The sequence below is a fragment of the Rana temporaria genome, chromosome 8, assembly GCF_905171775.1.
Source record: "Rana temporaria chromosome 8, aRanTem1.1, whole genome shotgun sequence".
NCBI classification, from domain to species: Eukaryota; Metazoa; Chordata; class Amphibia; order Anura; family Ranidae; genus Rana; species Rana temporaria.
The window spans coordinates 15,115,834-15,132,069 of NC_053496.1; the positions used below are offsets into that span (position 1 = coordinate 15,115,834).

Sequence of the window (16,236 nt, forward strand, 5' to 3'; positions counted from 1 at the left end):
TGGCGGTGCCCAGAACCAAACATTTCCTTACAAGCTATCAGCATAATCATTGGGGAGGAAGAGGATAGTCACTCAGCATAACAGGATAGTCACTCAGCATCAGTATAGGCAGTCTTGAAGGGATCTGACATTTCAAAAAAATGTATTCAGTTAAATCAATATCAGGTGCTTGGTAGCTGGTGGTGATCCAAGACTTTTTATGATTTATGATTCATTTTTATGAAGGTCAGTCGATCGACCGAGACGGTGGACAGGCACACCCTGTGATCGATTACAAAGCCTCCAGCAGCACTGAATGTGCGTTCCGCTGTGATTGGAAAAGGAATGCGGGTCAAGTGCATGCTTGGCCAATCATCAGCCAGCAATGCACTGCGATGCTGGAGTGAATTGCAGGGTGTGACGTGCCACTCGAATTTGGCGCGAACGGCCCATAATGTCAAAATTCGGCGAACGGCCGCACAGACGATGTTTGAGTCAAAAATGGGTTTGACTCAAACTCGAAGCTCTCCCCTACTCAGGACCCACCAACAGGCCAGGTTTGCCAGATAACTTAAATACATAACAGGTGATATAATTTGCTGCTCAGTGATTGCAGTATTCTAGTCTGCATCTCCCCAAGGTAATGCTTAAAATATGGCCTGCTACTGGGTCCTGAGGACAGGAGTTGAGAACCACTGGCCTAGTTGAACTCATTCTAGGTACTGTAAAGCTAATAGTGAGGTCATACAAACAATCTTTAGAGAGTCTTGTCATTGTATCTACAGATGGACAGCTACACTGGAAACGTGATTCGGTGCCTCCCAATCAAGATTCACACTGGTACCGAGCTCCATCTGCTGAGGTGGAGATGACATCCTATGTACTCCTGGCTCTACTCTCATGTCCTGAACCTGACTTAGGCAAAGCTACAGAGATTGTGAACTGGCTAAGCAGACAGCAGAACCCCTACGGAGGCTTCTCATCTACACAGGTGAACGATGGACTAAATACAGACTCAATACAGAGATGCAGTAAGCTGGATTCAGCAAGGTTCATCTGATAACCTGCAGCATATCTCACTGTCAACTGTTCTGGTTGGTCTGGGTGCATAGGTGTGCAAAGCTATTGCATTAGGGTGTGCACCCCAAAGCTCAAACACACATTCTGCACTGGACAGTGAATGAACGGGATAGTGCTCTGTGCTGAGTGGATTCCTATTCATTCACAAGCCAAAGCATAGTAAACACGGTTTACTATGCTTCAGTTATGAATGAACACACGGAGTGAGTTTGTTCATGTAGAAAAGGAAGGGGCTGGTAAATGACATATCTACCAGCCCCTTCCCCTACTCTACATTCTGACACCCATTGGATAATTCTAATGTACATGGGGTAATTAGGGTGTTCCCAGGCACACCTGGCACATCCAGTGTGCACGCCTATGCTTTATATAATGGCCTTTGTTTAGTAGCATATGCAAAGACCAGCACAACCTGGAATCATAATTTACTCCAAGACTTTGGTTTAGTCAGACCAATTAAATGTGAATTCTATTTGTTTACATACTAGTAGTACATGCTGATGGTGGGATTCATCATAGCCTCTTTAGATAAAAATATTTATCTTTGTCCCTAGTACACAACTTTGTATCTTTACTAACAATCATCTTATTCCACGTAGGACACAGTCGTGGCTCTCCAAGCTCTGGCCAAGTATTCAGAGCTCACGTTTAGTGATAAGGGTGATTTGACTGTGACTGTCAGTGCCAGCCCAGGATTTCTGGAGAAGTTCCATGTAGACAAAAACAATCGTCTCCTCCTTCAAAAAGCATCGCTACCGACTGTTTCCGGAGATTACGCTGTGACCGCCACGGGAAATGGCTGTGTATTTGTACAGGTAAGGCCTCATGTACACAGCTACTGGTAAGCGGATGTTAAGGAGCAGTTAAGCATTTTTTTCAACTGCTCCTGAACTCTCTTCTATATCTTATCAGTACACAGGGTCGTTTATAGTCGTTTCCAGGCAGTTGAGTTTAGAGGCTTTTTTCGGAAAGCAAAAAAATGAGTTCAGATGCTGCGTTTAGAGGCATGGTGGAGCTCAGCTATGAGGAAAGATTAGAAGAACTAAATCTATTCACTCTTGAGAAGAGGAGAATTAGGGGGGATATGATCAACATGTACAAATATATAAGGGGTCCATATAGTGAACTTGGTGTTGAGTTATTCACTTTACGGTAAACACTGAGGACAAGGGGGCACTCTTTACGTCTAGAGGAAAAGAGATTTCACCTCCAAATACGGAAAGATTTTTTCACAGTAAGAGCTGTGAAAATGTGGAACAGACTCCCTCAAGAGGTGGTTCTGGCCAGCTCAGTAGATTGCTTTAAGAAAGGCCTGGATACTAAATGTACATAAAATAACTGAGTACTAAGATTTGTAGGTAAAGTTGATCCAGGGTAAATCCGATTGCCTCTAGAGGGATCAGGAAGGAATTTTTTCCCCTGCTGTAGCAAATTGGATCATGCTCTGCTGTTTTTTTTTGCCTTCCTCTGGATCAACTGTGGGTATGGAGTTGGGTGTATGGGATTGTACTGTGTTTTTTATTTTATTTGTTTATTTTTTGTGGTTGAACTGGATGGACTTGTGTCTTTTTTCAACCTGACTAAATATGTAACTGTGTAACTATGTAACTATGTTTAGAGGCATTTCAAGCGCCAAACACTTCTAAACGCGGCTTTTCATTCACAGGCATTTTTAGTTTTTGGCTATTTTTTTAAATGCTTCTAAATGCAAATGCGGCAAAACGCAGCTAAATGAGGCTAAACGTGGCTTGTAAATGTGGCAAAACTGACATTTTAAACGGGGGTTACTATCTGTCAAGTTAAATCGTTCAGGAGAGGTTGTAAAAACGTCCCGTGTACATTAAGCCTCAGGGCTCGTACACACGACCGAGAATCTCGTCGTAAAAGAAACGTTGTTTTCCTCGACGAGGTTCTTGTCAGGCTTGACGAGAATCTTGTCAAGCTTTCCTTGCATACACACTGTCAAGACAAAATCTCATCATTCTCAAACGCGGTGACGTACAACACGTACGACGGCACTATAAAGAGGAAGTTCGTTTCCACTGGCGACACCCTTGGGGCTGCTTTTGCTAATCTCATGTTACTGCGTGTTAGTAAATGTTTGGTGAGAGACGATTCCTGCTTTTCAGTCTGTTACAGTGTGACGAATGTGCTATCTCCATTACGAACGCTACTTTTACCGAAGGTGCGCTCCCATCTCATACTTTAATCTGAGCATGCACGGGTTTCTAAGCATACACACGAACGTGTTTCTCATCGTAAACCAGCCAGACGAGTAACCCGACGAGGAAATTGAGTCTCCCGACGAGAAAAAGGAGAACATGTTCCACGACAGTTTTCTCAACGAAAAGCATACACACGACCGTTTTTCTTGGCAAAAATGCTCTGCCAGCATTTTTTTTGATGGATTTTGCCGAGGGAAACGGTTGTGTGTACGAGGCTTCAGAGGAAACAAACTTTCTACCTTTTATTCTCTTTTTCATAATCTTCTAACTCACTTTTTTGTTTTCATTTCGCAGACAGTCCTGAGATACAATGTTCCACCACCCAGAAGTGACACCAGCTTTTCATTAAAGGTGACACCACATTCAAACAGAGAGTGTCTCGGGGATCCAGTGACAAATTTTAAGATTCTTATCAGTGCTACGTGAGTTTTATTACTGTTCTCAATTTTATTATTCATATTTTCAGGTTTTAAGCTCAGCCTATACTTTGTTGAACATTAAAATGCAAAGTTTTCCCTGTATTCTATATAATTCTTCTTTCCTGTTTCTGTGCTTAGAATTTGACACATGCAATTTGTTTCACTCCGAATAAATTTTTTTACGAATTTCGACAAATTCATTAATTTGGAAATATCCAAATTAACGGAAACCCATTTTTCTGAATATTTGAAAATTTAGAAATTCGGTAATAGTTAAGTTATTATTAGTTAGTTATTAATTCAGATTTCTGAATTTTTGAATTTTCGGATCCATCTTGACTCTTATTTTAGGTTGAAAATCAAATAATTTTTAATCAAGATCTGTGTTTTTGTTTCCTACAGATACGTTGGAACCCGGGAGAAATCCAACATGGCTGTTATAGAGGTGAAGATGCTGTCTGGATACATCCCTGTCAAGAGTACAATAAAGAAGGTAAAGACCTCGAAATGACATCACCGGCCATACCCGACGCGTTGCGTCACCTGTCACGTGATATTTTCAAAGGAAAAAGCTTTTCACCACTTTTTTATTGTTCATTATACAGAAGCTAGGGAATAAGTGCACCAATAATTTGATTATTTATAATTTGGTATAGTGTGAGATCACTAAGTGAATGGTTGCAGCTATTCGTTTATTCATTACACTTTTCTCACTTATTGGTTACATAGCAGCATACAAGTATTTTTCATACACATCTGTCTTCATTATTACCACCTGATCAGTCTCAGTTTAGTAATAAGTAGGGAACAAGCTGGGTATCTCCTCCTCACCGTCCTTCCTGGTGTACGAGACCCTGTAAATGATGTCACCGGCTCCACAGAACACGTTGCGTCACCTGTCACGTGACTTCTTCAAAGGGAAAAGCTTTTCACCACTTACACCACTTTTTTATTGGTCATTATATAGAAGCTAGCGAATAAGCGCACCAAAATTCATTACACTTTTCTCACTTATCGGTTACATAGCAGCACACAAGTGTTTTTCATACACATCTTTCTTCATTATTACCACCTGATCAGTCTCTGTTTAGGTATAAGTAGGGAACAGTTGTGTATCTCCTCCTCACCATCCTTCCTGTTTTACGAGACCCTGTAAATGATGTCACCGGCTCCATAGAACACGTTGCATCACCTGTCACGTGACTTCTTCAAAGGGAAAAGCTTTTCACCACTTACACCACTTTTTTATTGGTCATTATATAGAAGCTAGGGCATAAGCGCACCAAAATTCATTACAATTTTCTCACTTATTGGTTACATAGCAGCACACAAGTGTTTTTCATACACATCTGTCTTCATTATTACCACCTGATCAGTCTCAGTTTTGTAATAAGTAGGGAAGAGCCGTGTATCGCTCAAGTTGCATTGGGCTTGAGACAAGTGTCTTACAAAAATGAAAACTTCTATTGAAGAAAATGCCCACAATTTAACTTCTGGGAGCATAATAAAAACAGTAAGTCAGAGTTCAGGGAATAGTAGATACATCATTTATAGACTCACACTAAGTTGCCATATTTTAAGAAGGTGACACTAATTTGTTTGAAGAACCTATCTACATATTGATATTAGAAATTCTATAAAATTAATTACCGTATTTATTGGGGTTATACACTGATAAATACGGTACTTATCAGTCATATTAATTGCATGATATTTATATTGAAAATGGCATTACTGAAAAGCAGGGTAATAATTTACCATGCACATGTTAAAGCAGTGCTGTGCCATTCATTTTAAATGGCATCCCAATGCTCCTAGCCTAACATATTTCCAGTGCAAATACCATGTGTTGTATCCAGTTTCGGGTGCATTGGCACACCGTCCAAATGAATGGGCTGCATTAATTCAACACTCTAATGTACATTTATGCACCCCAATGAACCGGGTAGATCTGAATGGGCCCTTAATGGTTGAATTTGCTGACTAGGCTTCATAGGTTTGGAAGTTTATGTGCATTTTTTTTATTATTATTATTACAGCTGACAAAGGACCAACTTATACAGAGAAGTGAAATCCAGATGGACATGGTCACTTTATATCTGAATCAGGTATGAATAACATTCTTTAGATTATTGGAAAGCTTTAGTAAGGTTGTAGTTGATTGGTTGGTTTCCTTATTGTTGACTTACCTTTGGTTACCTATAGACCAGTCAGAAGATTCAGCTGCCACATTTCACACTTTTTCCACTGATTCTAGCCACTTGCCAACCGCCTAACTGGAAAAATATGCAGGGGTCAAGTCCTGGGGAAAAAAGTGTGGGAACTCCCACCCAAGATCCACTCCCCCACCAAAAAAAAAAAAATGATACGCTCATATGCATAATTACTAAACCGCATGTTTTTTTTTTCTCGATCCACTGTACCTTAGTAAGTTCTTTCTAAATCCCGCGATAACTCGCGGCAGACCTCCGCAATGTCTCCTGGGAACAATGACAAAAGCTCCCAGGAGACATTGCGGCATCGAGGAAGTGACGGAATACCCGCACACTACCCGATGAATCCATATACAGGAAGCAGCCAGTACCATAAAGGATTACTAAGGTTCGCCTGCCCCTGATAGTGACTCGAGCTGGGCATCGCCGCTTAGTGAAGGATTGGCTCGGGTGGCTCGGCTGCTCTAGTCCTGCAAAGGGAACTGAGTTCCTGCTGTGAAAAAAGTGCAGGAACTCCGTTCCCACATGTTCCCGCAGGACTTGAGCCCTGAAAATACGTCATTACTTTGACGTTAACACTGGGGTCATGGCTGCAGCTAGATGCCATAATCCCTGTATTATTTTTTTCCCTCAAGTGCAGGTCTTTCTGATAAAAGTGCATGTCTTTCTGATAAACGTGGTCCAAGTGGCGGATTCGCTCCTGGATTACTTTTAAAAGCAGTGGGAAGGGTGTCCCCCCCACCACCACTTTTTGGTGTTTCCCGGGGTTACATGGGTGATTGGTAGCTCCAGGAACTGATATGGCACTGGCAGCAGCTGGGCACAGAGAAGAGTGAAGGAAAGATGGCCTCTGCTCATCTCTATGGCCTACGAGGACTGGAACGATGTCATGGTGTCACTTCCGGTTCTGGCCCCATGTAAAACAAGCCCTTATTTTTAAAGGAAAGGATCTTTTTTTTATGATATAACTTGCATTTAAGGGTAGAGGAGAGATTTTAAACCCCAGGTCTCTCCATATAGAGGTCCTGTCATGTATTGATATTGCAAGAGATGTTTACATGTGCTAGAAGGAGGAATTAGGAAGGAGAAGTTTAACAACCTAGGATCACTGAACTTTGCCTTACAGACTACATTTTAGGGCTTGTTCGCACCAGGTGCAGTGAGGTAACGCATGCCAAATCACACAATTTTCTGTACCCGCACCCACGTGTGCTGCCTTTTGCAGTCGCACGTGGGTGCCATTATTATTTTAATGACACCCCCCACGCATCTAGAAAACCTATGTGTAGCAGCCTCCCCAGCACCCCCTAATACTTACCTGAGCCCCTTCTCTCTCCAGCGATGTCCACCTATGTCTAAGCTGTCCGGGCAGTGCCGATCCTGACCTCCCTGGGGCCCTAAGCAAAATGACATGTCACATTAAAGTTGAAAAGTGGGGGGGCTGCCGAAAATGACATGTCACATTAAAGTTGAGAAGCAGGTGGGGGCTGCCAAAAATGATATTTCACATTACATTAAAGTTGAGAAGTGGGGGGGGGGGCCTGCCGACAGTGACATGTGGGGGGGGGGGGATGTTCTGCTGTCGGAAATGACATCTTACATTAATGCTGGCTTCTAACCTTTTCTCCCATGCAGCCAGCAAGTTGAGAAGCAAATTACTTCTCACCAGGCGGGATCTCTAGTAATTTGGGGGGCCCTCCGCAGCTTTGCGGGGCCCTAAGCGGCTTGCATAGTGAGCCTATAAGGCGGATCGGCCCTGCCTCTGGGACACTCCTCCTGATTGGCTGAGACACAATAGCGACGCCATTGGCTAGTGTGGCTGTCAATCGAAGTTAGTCAGCCAATCAGGGGAAAAAAGGAGGGGTCAGGTTGGGGCTCCGTATCAGAATGGCTACACAGAGCTCTGACTCGGCTGCTGGCTGAGGGGGGATTCGATAGGAGGGAGGGGCCAGGAGCACCAAAGGGACCTGAAAAGAGGATTATCTGGGCTGTTCTGTACAAAACCAACTGCACAGAGCAGGTGAATATAACATGTTTTTTTTATTTTTTAGAAGGGGGGGGGGGACAGGACTTTACATTCACTTTAATGCATAGAATGCATTAAAGAAAAAGCCTTCTGCCTAGAAACACTTTAAGAGTAAACATAAGGTGCTCCAGTGTGTTCTCCCCAAAATGAATTTTAATCATAGACAGAGAGTCTGAAAGGAAACAGCTTCTTCTATATTCTCTTTCCCGAAAATCCCAAATGCTTAAGGACTTGTGTGACATGGATATACCATATATTAAACGTTTAGTAAAAAAAAATTAAAATTGAGCCAAAAATCATAGTTTATCTTCAGTGTTTTTACTCTGCACTTATTTTTCTTTTTATTTAATGTTTCTTCTTTGACTACTTTTTGTTCATAGTTTATTTAGTCCTCCACTACCACTGTTGGAAGCCGACCTTTTTGCATAACTCATATTCTTTTTACCTGTCCTTTCAACCTGCTCTTTGTGGTTCTGAAAGCACCTAGCTGCGTTTTTTCCAATCCCTGTAATTTTATTTTTCTCATAGGTGGGACATGATCCCGTAAATATCTTTTTTATGGTGGAGCAGGATATTGAGGTCAAGGACCTAAAATCAGCCACAGCAAAAATCTATGATTACTATGAGACAGGTAATAGTGTTCTCTTCTACTAGTGAGTACAATTATCACACCTATAGATGGTATGGACCAGGGGTCCCCAAACTGCTGCCCTGAGGCCAGATGTGGCCCTTTGCTTGCCTTAATCTGGCCCCTGGGACTATTCTATCCACTGACACCAGTAATGGGGCATCATTCTTGTTGCTGACACCAACGATGGGGCACTATTCCTCCAACTGACACCATCAAAAGGGCACAGTTCCTTCCATTGACACCAAAGATGGGGCACAATTCTTTAATACAAACGTTTTTATTAAAGAGCAAGAAAAGACAGTACAGATTCAACATAGAAGTTGTGGTATACGTCGGGATGCAAACCAGATTGATAATTATATATGAACTACATATTAGTCATAATCTCTATGGTACAGTTTTCCACAAGTAAACTTTTGTGTCTTATCTGGACATTAGCGCCATATTATGGTGCGTCCCATTACCACTCATATACAGGAAAATAACGGAAGGATAACTATACAAACAAAGAACAGCTGAACTGTATGAAATAACAGAGTTGTCTTAAATCAAGAGCTAAAGTTGTAGACAATTACATATGTCAAATTTGCATCCATTCAATCAGAACCAGTACCATGGGTAATTCTGGGTGCTTGATGGAGGTAGCACACATCCGTTGGAGGGAGAAGGCTAGTGTCAATATATAAGGCCCTTGGATCACTATGAGCTACAATATGCCGTCCATCCGGACCATTTCCTGTTGTGTCCAAAACCTGCATAGTGTCTAGTATAGGGTGACCACATTTCCAAACTGCCATTCAGGGACACACCCCCTCTCTCACCTTCCACAAAAAAGATGAGGAGGGGGGGCGGGGGGTAATGTAGTCTCGGGGTTGATGGGGAATTTAGCGGTGGGTTATTTGTCAGGTGAATGTGCCACTTGCCACCAGATGCAGTGCCGCTTGCCACCCATAGCCTGCCACCAGATAAAGTGCTGCTGTCACTCCCTCTGCATGAGTCACGTGCATAGAAGGAAAGGAGTGGCGTCACTATCTGAAGAGTGAAGATCACATCAGTCCCTGCTACTTGCCGCTGGGTGCTGGAGGAGGTGCCAAGGTGAGTGGGGAAAGCAGTGCTGCATTAGGCGTAGGCCTCGCTCCCAGTCTCACTGTCTGAGAGTAAATTGTCACTGGTTGAAAGATGCCAGGCAGTGCTGGCCCTAGCAACCAGTTTCGAAAATGTAGTTACTAGTTAGTAAGGGGTGGCTGTGTCCTCTATTTCATTCCATGACATTGTATTGTCCCGGAATGAAGGTTCCCGGGACCCAGGACAGACATGTCAATTGCGGGACAGTCCCGTGGGAATCCGGGACATGTGGGCACCTTAGTCTAGTATAGTATGGTGAATTCATTCCATTCGTTTAATGGATTCGATTCTTTGGAGTACTTGAGCCCAAAGTACAGTGGGTTACCAGTTTAAGGCTATAGCCCACAAGATAGCCCCAATTTACAAATTTTTGGTTTGTAGGGGGGGATATTTTGTATGGGGGGTGAAGAGTAGGCACATAGATGCTGTCAATGTGATCAAAGACCCCGACAATTGCGCTACCTTGGAGGCTGCTTGACTCCATATATGTTTCAGTTGGGGACAGCTCCAAAAAGTGTGAAGCAGTGTTCCCGTGGTTTGGCAGCCCCTAAAGCAAGTGTCTGAGACCCCTGGGTAGAATCTATGTACTCTATCTGGGGTGAGGTACCACCTAAAGAGACATAGAGCGAGAGCATTTATGTATGTTTACTAACATGTCTGACCATTCCTCTGGGGAAAATTCTAGGCCTATGTCTGATTATTACCAGTGGGTCATAACAGTAGATTTCGATGGGGCACAATTCTTACCATTGACACCAATAACTGGGCACAAGTCCTTCCACAAAGGCTCTGTTCACGCTCACGCGTTGCTATTTTACAGGAGTTTTTTCAGGTGTTTTTGCAAAGTTTTGCAGTGCTTTTGTACACGCGCTTTCAAGGTTAAAATATCCCCAATGTAAACGCAGTAAAATGCCTGTAATCTGCCAAAAAAGAAGCTCCTTTACTTTTTTGAGTGATGGGCGTTTTGCTTCACGTGACAGAACGCTCAGATGTGAACAGGAACCATTGCAATTAATGGGATTTGTCTTGTTGGGTGTTTTCAGAGCTGAGGTTTACAGCAGAAAAACGCCCCCAAAAATGCCTAGATGTGAACAGAGCTAAATACCAAAGATATGGTATTGTTTACGTCCCCTGCACAGTGTTGGAAATAATTCCGCTCTGCCCTTCAAATTAGCAGCTAAAACAGCAGTTAGACAATGGCAAAAACAATATAGGAACAAATAGTGTAGCGCTTCTTAACCACTTAAGGACCGCCACACAACGATATACAACGGCAAAATGGCACGTCTGGGCACATGGACAAATATATACGTCCCCTTTAAGAGCCCAGCCGTGGGTCGCAAGCGGTCCAAAGCTCCATGATCGTGCCTGTGGGACCTGCAGACCCGATCGTCGCGGGTGTCCCGTGATCGGGTCACAGGAGCTGAAGAACGGGGAGAGGTGTAAACAAACCTTCCCCGTTCTTCTCTGTGGCAATGTCAGTGATTGTCTGTTCCCTGATATAGGGAGAGATCATAGCTGGATAATCATTTTGTCAGAGATGGTAAGAGGGAACTCTTTCCCATCTCCCTGCCGGCACACAGAATGATAATGCTAATGCGCACTCTGTGTGTGCGCCTATGGTTGTGGTGTGTTGAGCAACCCATTTAAATGCATTTTTTGCACCACAGAGAAAAGGCCTTAGGAATGAATAAAATTGAGTTTTTCATTGCCTTCATATATCTGTGAAAATCTGGAGTTTTCTACTATATTTCACTGCTTTGGATAATAAATTTACTAGGAAAGGAGAAACTACATGGGTTTTAGTGTTTATGAAGATGCAGTGGGCTTTATATGGTTTTATAGAATGTAAAGTGTTGTTGTTTTACCTTTCAGATGAACAAGCAGTGGCAGAATACATCCATCCCTGCAACACAGGTAAAGATTATTACACATTCAGTGAATGAAATTTTGAAACATGTCACTTTTTTATAGAAACTTGGTCGGATCTTGTCTGAAACTGACAATTGTTTGGCTGTTCTGTGATCCTTCAGCTTTTGTACTTCCTAGTTGCTGACCGGAAATAAGTGTGTACCTCTACTTATCTGCATATTTGTTGTGGATTGATGACACAAAGGGGGGATACCCAATGTCTGTCCCCTATCAGGTCCCTTTTGTAGTTCCTCTGTACTTCATTCTATATTTTTTTTCCACTTGACCACTGGGCACTTAAATTCCCTTCCTAACGGAGAACGGGAGAACGAAGATTTGCAGTCCAAGGACCTAGACTATGGAACGCTCTACCTACCAGCATCCGATTGGAGGTGAACTACCTGGCCTTCAGAAGAAAAATCAAAACCCATCTCTTCTGAGGGCAAAAATTTTACTTAGGGAATGGATACTAAGCGCCCAGAGGCGATTCAGTTTGCATGTGTTGCGCTATACAAGTTTCTCACTCACTCACTCAACCAGATACATTTTCAGCTTTCTGTGCTCTCACAATTTGAATGACAATTACTCAGTCATACAACATTGTACCCATATGAAATTTTTGTCCTTTTTTTCACACAAATAGAGCTTTCTTTTGGTGGTATTTGATCACCTCTGGGTTTTTTATTTTTTGCGATATAAAAGAAAAAATACAGAAAATTCTGTAAAAAAAAAAAAAAAATATCTTGTTTCTGTCATATTAGCAGGTTATTTCTCACACACAGCATATGCATACCACAAATTATACCCCAAAACACATTCTGCTATTCCTCCCGAGTATGCCGATACCACATGTGTGAGAATTTTACATAGCGTGGCCACATACAGAAGCACAAAATGCAGGGAGCACCTTCAGGCGTTCTGGAGCACCCAGACCAATTCTGACATTCCTCTCCTACATGGAAAAATCATCATTTATTTGCTAGGAAATTACATAGAACCCCAAAACATTATATATATATATATATGCTTTTTTAGCAAAGACCCTAGAGAATACAATGGCGGCCATTACAACTTTTTATCTCGCACGGTATTTTTGCAGCAATTTTTTGAACGCGTGTTTTTAAAAGAAAACTGTTTTGAGCCAAAAAAAAAAACAGTTAAGTTAGCCCAATGTTTTTGCATAATATGAAAGATGAAGTTACGCTGAGTAAATAGATACCAAACATGTCACCCTTCAAAATTGCACATGCTCGTAAAATGGCGCTAAACTTCGCTACTTAAAAATCCCCATAGGCAACGTTTTTAATTATTTTTATTGGTTACATGTTTTTAGCTACAGAGGAGGTCTAGGGCCAAAATGATTGCTCTCGCTCTAACGTTCGGAGCGATACCTCACATGTGTAGCTTGAACACCGTTTTCATATGTTGGCAGGAATTACGTATGCATTCACTTCTGCATGCAAGTACACGGGGCAGGAGCGCTTTAAAAAATAATAATAATTTATTGTTCATTTTACTTTATGTATTTACATTATTTTGACTTTTTTTCCCCCCAAAAATAATTTTTTTGATCACTTTTAGTCCTATTATAAGGAATGTAAACATCCCTTGTAATAGGAATATGACATGACAGGTCCTCTTTACAGTGAGATGTGGGGTCAATAAGACCCCACATCTCACCTCTAGGCTGGGAAGACTGAAAAAAAATGATCGTAGCTTTGATCGTAGCAGTGAGTCTGTAAAAGCACCGGAGGGTGGCAGGAGGGGGGGACGTATTGCGGAGTATTGCAGGATATTGGAGTATTGCAGTGTATTGGGGTATTGCAGGGTATTTGGGTATTGCAGAGTATTGGGGTATTGCGGAGTATTGGGGTATTGCAGAGTATTGCGCAGGGAGTTGCAGAGTATTGCGCAGGGAGTTGCAGAGTATTGCGCAGGGAATTGCAGAGTATTGCGCAGGGAATTGCAGAGTATTGCAGAGTAATGGGCAGGGATGGATGGCTGGATCTGTGACTGCATTTGTCACAGATCCAGCCCACAGTGCTGGTGCTGCCGCTGCTTCCGCTGCTTCCGCTCTCCTCTCACACTGTACTGATCGGTACAGAGAGGGGAGGGAGGAACTGGCGTCATCACATGACGCCGGTTTGTTTACAAGTGATCGCTATCAGCGGCAATTTACCGCGATCCGTGATGCACCAGGTCTTCTAGACCCGGCGCTCACGGATGATTCCGAGAGCGCGCCCCAGGGGGCGCGCGGGAGCAAGATTCTGGAGGACGTCGGGACACGGGGCGACCCTGATCTCTGTAAAGAGCCAAGGCTGTGGCTATTTAACCATCTGATTGGCTGTATCCAATCACAGCTGGTCACATGTAAATACCGAAGTGTCCTGAACTGGCTTTCCTCACCTCACACTGACAGTGTGTGGCGAGGAGTGCCAATCAGTGGCATCTTCTTGCAGAGGAGACCTGGGCAGGTAATCAGGGCACTGATCACGAGTGCCCTGATTACAAGAAATCCCCAGCAGTGCCACCAATCAGTGCCCATAAGTGCCACCAGTGCCCATAAGTGATACCAGTCAGTGCCTCCCATCAGTGTGTTGCCCATCAGTGTGTTGCCCATCAGTGCTGCCCATCAGTGCCTGCTCATCAGTACTGCCCATCAATTCCCATCATTGCTGCCCATCAGCACTGCCCATCAGTGCTGCCTATCCGAGCCGCCTATCACTGCCCACCAGTGCTGCCCACTGCCGTCTATCAGTGCCCACCAGTGCACCTATCAGTGCCCACCAGTATTACCTATCAGTGCCTCCTCCTCATCAGTGCCACCCAATTAGTGCCCTTAAGTGCCGCCTCATCAGTGCCCATCAGTGCAGCCTCATCAGCACCCATCAGTGAAGGAGAAAAAATACTTATTTTCAAAATGTACTGACAGAAAATAAAATAAAAGTTTATTTATGTTTTTAAATCTGTATTTTTTGGGGATTTTAGTTTGATTATTCACATGTTTAAGAAGTGTGTTTAGTGCTGGCAGCTTTAATTAGATTAACATAGCAGCTCACAAGATTTCACATATTTGCAGGACAAAAGGTTTTTCACCTTAATGCATTTAAGTAGTGTTCCACCAACGTTTACAACTTGATCTTAAAGGAATAACCACACCTCCACCACTCGTTATTGTATAACAAAGGTTTTTCTTTTCTTCAGGGCATCATTTCCTCCTGCTCTTAAATTCTAATATTCGAAAATTGCCAATTCACCAATTCGCCAATTCAACAGTTCGCCAATTCAACAGTTCGCCAATTCAACAGTTCGCCAATTCTACAGTTCGCCAATTTGCCAATTCAGCAATTCGCCAATTCAACAATTAAAAATTTGAAAATCCAAAAACCTGAAAATTCTAAAATCTGAAATAATTAACTAATAATAACTTAACTATTACTAACTATTAAATTATAGGTATTGGAATTTTGTTTTAAATTTGACTGTTGGTGAACTTTACAAATACAAATTTATCCAAAGTTACGAATTATCTGAACTAACGAATGCCGTATCTAAACAAATGGAATGTAACAAATTAATAATAATAAATAACAATAATAATAACTTTATTATTATTTATTATTAATTTGTTTGTATTCGTTACATTCACTAACATCCTCATTTGAAAGGAAATTCCAATAACTATAATTTAATAGTCGGCTATTATTAGTTATTTATTCTTTCAAATTTTTGGATTTTCTTTCTCATTTTTGGATTCTCAAATTTTAGAATTTACGAATTGCGCTCATAACGAATGACCGGAAAAAAAAATTGAATGAAACGAGAACTAATGAGTTTTACGGCAGTGCACATTCCACATTCTACTATATACTAGAGTTTGTAGAGGCTATGGGGTAGATTCACAAAGGGCGTCCTAACTTTGCGGCAGCGTAGCATATCGTGTTTACACTACGCCGCTGTAAGTTAGCGAGGCAAGTACATGATTCACAAAGTACTTGCCTGCTAAGTTACCTCGGCGTAGCCTAAAGCGGGCGGGCGTAAGGGTGTCTAATTCAAAATAGGCTGAGGGGTCGTGTTTAATGTTAATTTGGTTTGACCTGACGTGATTGACGTTTTTTTGGAACGGCGCATGCGCCATCCGCCTACATATCCCAGTGTGCATTGCGGCAGCGTACGCCGCACGGGCCTATTGGTTTAGACGTGGACGTAAATGACGTAAATCCCTATTCACGGACGACTTACGCAAACAACGTAAAATTTTCGAATTCCGACGCGGGAACGGCGGCCATACTTTAACATTACTATTCCAGCTATTTGATGGAATATCTTTAGGCCTGATAATGCGTTACGTAAACGGTGTATCTGTACTGCATCGGCCGGGCGTACGTTCGTGAATAGGCGTATGTAGTGATTTACATATTCTACGCCGACCGCAATGGAAGCGCCACCTAGCGGCCAGCCTAAATATTGCACCCTAAGATAGGACGGCGCAAGCCGTTGTATCTTAGATAGGTTTAAGTGTATCTCTGTTTGAGAATACACTTAAACTTAGGACAGCGCAGATTCCGAGTTAGGTCGGCGTATCCACTGATACGCCGGCCTAACTCTTACTGAATCTAGCTATATA

The 16,236-nt window shown here is 42.5% G+C and overlaps 1 protein-coding gene across 2 annotated transcripts in view; it reads left to right on the plus strand.

The window, feature by feature from the left end:
• Nucleotides 1-16,236, plus strand: part of LOC120946694 (alpha-2-macroglobulin-like) — a 135,479-nt gene that overhangs the window by 118,747 nt on the left and 496 nt on the right. For both annotated transcript variants that reach the window (XM_040361322.1, XM_040361323.1), the window contains exons 29-35: nt 765-970; nt 1,659-1,874; nt 3,579-3,706; nt 4,106-4,196; nt 5,743-5,811; nt 8,471-8,573; nt 11,574-11,615. In XM_040361322.1, the coding sequence (XP_040217256.1) occupies nt 765-970; nt 1,659-1,874; nt 3,579-3,706; nt 4,106-4,196; nt 5,743-5,811; nt 8,471-8,573; nt 11,574-11,615 (855 nt within the window). The remainder of the gene's footprint in view (nt 1-764; nt 971-1,658; nt 1,875-3,578; nt 3,707-4,105; nt 4,197-5,742; nt 5,812-8,470; nt 8,574-11,573; nt 11,616-16,236) is intronic.